The 6,206-nt window shown below is 48.3% G+C and overlaps 1 protein-coding gene across 2 annotated transcripts in view; it reads right to left on the bottom strand.

Annotated features, from left to right (window-relative positions):
* The window catches only part of LOC115085916 (gastrula zinc finger protein XlCGF26.1-like), a 41,238-nt gene extending 35,955 nt beyond the window's left edge, over positions 1 to 5,283 (bottom strand). Inside the window, exon 1 of one of the 2 annotated variants that reach the window (XM_029592454.1) lies at positions 5,030 to 5,283. In XM_029592454.1, coding sequence (XP_029448314.1) covers positions 5,030 to 5,053 — 24 coding nt within the window. In that variant the 5' untranslated portion in view covers positions 5,054 to 5,283. The remainder of the gene's footprint in view (positions 1 to 5,029) is intronic. The other variant, XM_029592455.1, reaches the window with a different exon arrangement.
* Between the last annotated feature and the right edge of the window lie 923 nt (positions 5,284 to 6,206).

The following is a 6,206-nucleotide window of genomic DNA, read 5'->3' on the forward strand; positions in this document are numbered from 1 at the left end:
CTTTATCCACATGTTTATTAACTCCTTCAAAAAAGTGAAGCAGATTTGTGAGGCAAGACTTGCCCTGGGTAAAGCCATGCTGACTGTGTTTCATTAAACCAGGTCTTTCTATATGTTCTGTGACTTTGATGTTTAGAACACTTTCCACTATTTTTCCTGGCACTGAAGTCAGGCTAACCGGTCTGTAGTTTCCCAGATCACCCCTGGAGCCCTTTTTAAATATTGGGGTTACATTTGCTATTCTCCAGTCTTCAGGGACAATGGATGATTTTAATGATAGGTTACAAATTTTTACTAACAGGTCTGAAATTTCAATTTTTAGTTCCTTCAGAACTCTGGGGTGTATACCATCCGGTCCAAGTGATTTACTACTCTTCAGTTTGTCAATCAGGCCTACCACATCTTCTAGGTTCACCGTGATTTGATTCAGTCCATCTGAATCATTACCCATGAAAACCTTCTCCATTACGGGTACCTCCCCAACATCCTCTTCATCATCAATTTCATCAAAGGCACGCAATGCCACCCTTCATGTTATGCTGACAGAAGTGCGACGAGCCTTCAACGACATCTGGCAGGTCAGCCCAGAATCAGAGCTTCAGCAGGCTGGAGACAATATTATTTTCTTTTACCTGCATGGCATAATTGTCTCATGCGCTCCCCCTGTGGACTGAGAGCCAAGAGCTCCATAATGCAGGGCTTTTGGGGAGGACAGTAAGGAAGTGCTTCAGCTTCCTCCTCAGCTGCTGCTTCTGCCTCCCCCTGAAGCCTATTGGTTGGCTGTGGAATATCTGACCAATGGACTGCAGGGGAGGGCTGGCACTGCAATCCTGTCTACCAGTTACTGCTCCAACTTCCCTCTGTAGCCTATTGGCCGGCTGTATAACATCTGACCAATGGGCTACAGGAGAACCAGAGAGTAGCAACGGTGAAGGACAGACAGTGTTCCTGAAGTGCAGTGGAGATGGGGAGGGCTGCTGATAGACAGTCAAGGGAAGGGAAGGAGGGAGAATGGACCTGTAAGTAGGGTGAGAGGATTTGAGAGAAATGATGGGAAGTGGTTTAAAAAGAGGATACTGGTTGGGAAAGAGAATACTGCTGCGAGGGTCTGGGAGAGGAACCGAAAGAAGGAATTCTTTGCCATGAAGAAGAGGAGGCAAGGAACTGTGAACTGGAAGTCCAGTCCAGAACCCACCCAAGGAAGCTGCAAACACGCGCCTTTCTCTCCTGCATCCCACTGAAGTGGAGGCTAAGATGCTGGGAACTAATGCTGCAAAACTAGGGTCTTCAGCTAACAGCCGTCCCATTCCTTCTTCAGGGAATCCTTTCAAAGGAGAGTCAGCCTCAGATTCTGATGATGCTTTTGCTGTCTCTTCAGCACCAAGCTAAAGAGGATTGCGCTGCCGGTGGTTTTAGGACTCGCACGTCTACTTCCCACTGCTGCCCTTTGCCTCCCCTCCAAAAGAACAGGGAGAGAAACAGGTGGTGGTGGCACATCCTCTCCATATGTCAATGTCTTCTGGCTGCAGCTTGCCCGACTCTCCTGCCATATTTTTTTTATTTGAAAAGGATTTTAATTCGGGGGACTCTCACTGTTTTAGGGCCTCCTCTGCCACCTAAGGGCTTCCCTTGGCCTCTTACTTTTCCTGACATGCTGTGACTTCATTTCTCACTGGGGATTTAGATGATAGGGATTTTTAAATCTTTATTACTTTGAATAAACTGACTGTGTGCAGTGTGGGTGAACACCAGGACCGACTGATCACTCTGTGCATAAGCATGAAACACACACACACAATGCAGTGTTGTCCTCTTCAGTCTTTACTGGTGCACAGTGCACACACAGCACAGATGAAAGATACTGCTCTGCTCTGTGCACTACGGACAGCCACAGGATCCACAAACAAAGTTGGCCACCTGCCTGCTTGCTGGAAACAATTCTGCACTGCAGACCCAGACAGAGAAAAAAAAAAACCCCACTCTATTGGACAAGCACAGTGGCACAGCTGGTCCACTGCACCTGGTCCGCAATCTCTCCCACCCTGCCTGCTCAGCACTCTCCCCAAACGGAGAGGGAAAGCTGTGACAAACTGCCAAGCAGTCTGTCACAAGCTTCCCTTTCTTAGTAGGTATGGCAGAAAGATCTCAAAACCAGGGCAGTGGAACAACAGCCAAAATGATTTTAAATGTTTCTAATGTTTAAAATAGCAAAGCACAGTTGAACAATCTGAGAGAGCTCAACCAAAAGCATGACCTTCCCAAATGGAACCCGAGAAGAAATGCAATGTTCTGAGTCCTGTCTCCGCGCGTGCTCAGCACTCAGAATCAGTGTCACTGGAACCACAGAGCAGCGACAGGCTGAATTGGAAAAATGCTTCACTCAGATTCGCTGGCATTCTGGTCTCCTTGCCGACGCATCCTGTTAATGCTGGGAGGTCACATATGAGCCACAGGCAAGGGAAATTTGCTATGGAGTCTCCCACACGTCCTTCGGGTCCATTGAATTTAATGAGCCATTAAATTCTATGGGAGTTAAACTAATTAAAAAGGTTATTTTTCATTTGTGGGAAGTATTCCATTTGTTTTATGGGCCCAACGAATGACAGAAAAGGGGTCCATTTATTTCATTTTAAACTAATGCACAACCCTATCAGGAATGAGTTCTTTAGCCCATGACATCCAAGGTCATAAGACCACTTTCTTCTTTGGAGACATAAGGGCTTCTCCAGAGACTGGGAAGGACTAATAGCTACTTAAGATAATCTGCCATCGGCACAGGTTTTGCCACACATGCATAAATCATGGGCTTTACTACACCACTTCAGCCCTGAATAGTCAGATATCCGAGTACAGAAGGAACAAAATTCTCTCCAAGAATAGGGAAACCAGAAGGTATCTGAAGGGCTGGTTAGCATAGCCTGATAGCTGCCCATGAGGGATCCAGGATAGTTCATCTGAGAAATATCTGGTAGTAAACCCCTGGAAGAGAGAGAGAGAGTCTGAGGAAGAGGCTGTGCTGCAAGCCTTTTTTTCTTTTTAGGATTCCAATCTACCAATGAAATTAGCCCAAAGATTTTAACCTTAGGATCCTGCTCTACCAGGGGAAAACAGCATGAAGACAGTTGCCCTAGGAGCCTTGCCAGTAGCTCCCTCTGACAGATCCAACAATGGGGCAAAGTCAGTGGGAACCACCCAGTGGTTCATCGTTAGTGTGGGAACTCAGACCCTAAATTAGTTGGTTCCCAAGTAGCAAGTGAGAATCAGTCCAACAGGACTCTGCCTATGATCCACCAGGAACCTGAGCCACACTTCCACCATCTGCTGGAGAAAGAGAAGCACTGAGGAGCTGAAGAAAGCAGCACCAGACCTTTAAGGAGCAGTGAAGTCAGCTTTGAACTTTTCATTCTCCATGTGCTGACAGGAGAGGACGTTACCCACTTATCTGGACAGGTATGGCATGGACGACAAGGAAGGCCACATACCTGGTGGTGATAATATTGAAGCAGCTGCAGAAACAGGCCCATCCTAACGCGTGCCCAGCCACCTCTCCTGGGCGCGTGATCATAAGAACATAAGAAAATGCCATACTGGGTCAGACCAAGGGTCCATCAAGCCCAGCATCCTGTTTCCAACAGTGGCCAATCCAGGCCATAAGAACCTGGCAAGTACCCAAAAACTAAGTCTATTCCATGTAACCATTGCTAATGGCAGTGGCTATTCTCTAAGTGAACTTAATAGCAGGTAATGGACTTCTCCTCCAAGAACTTATCCAATCCTTTTTTAAACACAGCTATACTAACTGCACTAATTAGGGTTTGCCCTAATAAGGAGGCCCTAGGGACAAATGTGCGTCCGTAGCGCCTCCGAGGCATCGGGCGCACTGGAGAGGTGGCTATCAAGCAGGATGGGAAAACAGACGTTCGATCTATGAGCGTCCGTTTTCTCCTGCTGCCGGCATATATATACGCACAAGATACACGGCCTGGACCATGTATCTTGTGCCTGTGTATTGGATGTCCACATTTTTTTTTCAAAGCATTTTTTTTTTTAAATAAATCACTGCTTTATTTGGTTCCTCCTACTTAGTATGGCTACGATACTATTAGGAGGAATCAAAGGACGCCGGTTTTATCTTTTTTTTCCAACGCGCCCTTGAGCACGGCAAACCAGGGCTGGCGTTAAATTTGCCATCTTGCAAGGGCGCACTGGCCGCGGGGAAAGTTTTTTTCGATTGCGGGGATTAGTTAATAGCCTCTTCTACATGAATTTCCATGTGATGAGCGCTATTAGCTACCGGGTGATCTGGATGCCCTAATCCCCTTTTTGGATAAAAGGTTTTGGACGCGCGTCCGATCACGTGTTAAGCCGTGCACCCCCGACCCACCCCCGGTCGCAGCTCCAACTCCTATCTCCAGGGGCAGGGACCACATGCCACCACTCTCCCACCCCTTGCGCCGCCGCCCCCCCCCCCCCCAATTTAAACAAAATAACCCTTCCACCCTCCTGATCCCATCAAGACTCACTAAAACCCCTGGTGGTCCAGCGGGGGGCTCGGGAGTGATCTGCCGCTCCCGGGCTGTCGGCTGTCACAAACCAAAATGGCACCCTAAAGAAAGTTTTGTACCATGGGCGGTTTCAAACATGCCATACAATAACATGCCATACAATAAACCTTAGCCTGCTTAAGGGATGTGCATTCGTTTTTGACGAATTTTACAATTTCAAAGAAATTGAAAAGGGGGGGGTGGGGGATGGAAGCTGATGTGTTCACATCTGAAGACAGGAAAGTGGAGAGTAGAGGGGCTGGAGGTGTGTGTGTGTGTCTGTGAGACAGAGGGTCTGCATGCTGCCCTCCTCCACCCTGCTAATCTCTGCTGAGCTCAGGGTGACCATAACTCAAATCTTTCTACCTTTCTAAAAATCTTTGCACTGTTTCGTGAGGAGGGAAAGTTGGAAGAGCTGCACATGGAAAAGTTTCCTTTTAAGTCCTGGTGCCCCGTATACAAGAGGACAGAGAAGAATTTCTTACCTGCTCGGAAACCAGGGCAGACATTTCCCTCTGAATTCTGCAGCTGCAGAAATGGATTCAGGCTGGAGATTTCCCCGTTCCAGGTCAGATGCAGAGTAAGACTGGAGAGGGACCGCGCTGATTCCTCAGAGCTCAGACAGGATTCCCTTCTCTCTCCCTCTGCAGATCTGGGGACAGCAGGGATTCCCAGTCCTGGAGAGGTGGAAATTCAGAGTTTTTTCAGCAGTCACTAGAGGAAGAGGAATGACCTCCCCCGCTGAGATCACCGCTGCTTCCCCCCCAGTGCATGCCGGAAAGACCCCGCCCCCTTAAGGTGGAACTGTGGAGATAGCGGGCGGCTGCCTGCAGGGCATCGGCTGCAGCTGGAGAGGCTCGGGCATGGCCGTAGGAATTATTTCAGTCTGCTGAATGTGCCAGGATTACAGACTATGCAATCCCAAATGTAGCCATAAATAGAACAGAATAAGATAAGAACATAGGCGGTGCCATGCTAGCCAGAGAAAGGTACACTAAGCTCAGCATCCTGTCCAACAGTGCCTGATCCAAGCCCCAAGTACCAGGAAGATCCCCCCAAAGTATCTCTATTTCTTGTTACTCACGAGCAGGGATAGCAATAGCTTTCTTTAGTCTTCTTGGCTAATATTTTATGGACTTTTCCTCCAGAAACTTGACAAACCTCTTTTTTTTTTTTTTACTTATTTTTTATTGACAATGTACAACAGCGAGAAATAGCAACATGAAGCATGTGACAATCGTAATACAATTCGTGAAACAAGGCATTATGGGCGAGGACATTGTCTTCTATTTTTTACCACTATTACCCACTCCCTCCCTCCCAAAGGGTACAGAAAACTGTAAATCTGGTATTCAAGGGCAGAGATTACAACAACAAATTAGTAAATCGTCTTGGCATTACAGACCCGAGTCAATAAAATTAAGGATTCCAACCCTGCAGACTAGCTGTAGGGATTGCATATAGCCTCCCCCAGGGCCGGTGCAAGGGGATCAGGCACCCTAGGCAACCTCTGCCTTGCACCTTCCCCCCCCCCCCCCCCCGGTCATGCCGACACCCCTGCCCTGCCCCCCCCCCCCCCCCCCCCCCCCCGTCGCAGCTCCAACTCCTATCTCCAGGGGCAGGGACCACATGCCACCGCTCCCCCACCTCTTGTGCCGCCTC

Source organism: Rhinatrema bivittatum, chromosome 2, assembly GCF_901001135.1.
Source record: "Rhinatrema bivittatum chromosome 2, aRhiBiv1.1, whole genome shotgun sequence".
Lineage (NCBI taxonomy): Eukaryota > Metazoa > Chordata > Amphibia > Gymnophiona > Rhinatrematidae > Rhinatrema > Rhinatrema bivittatum.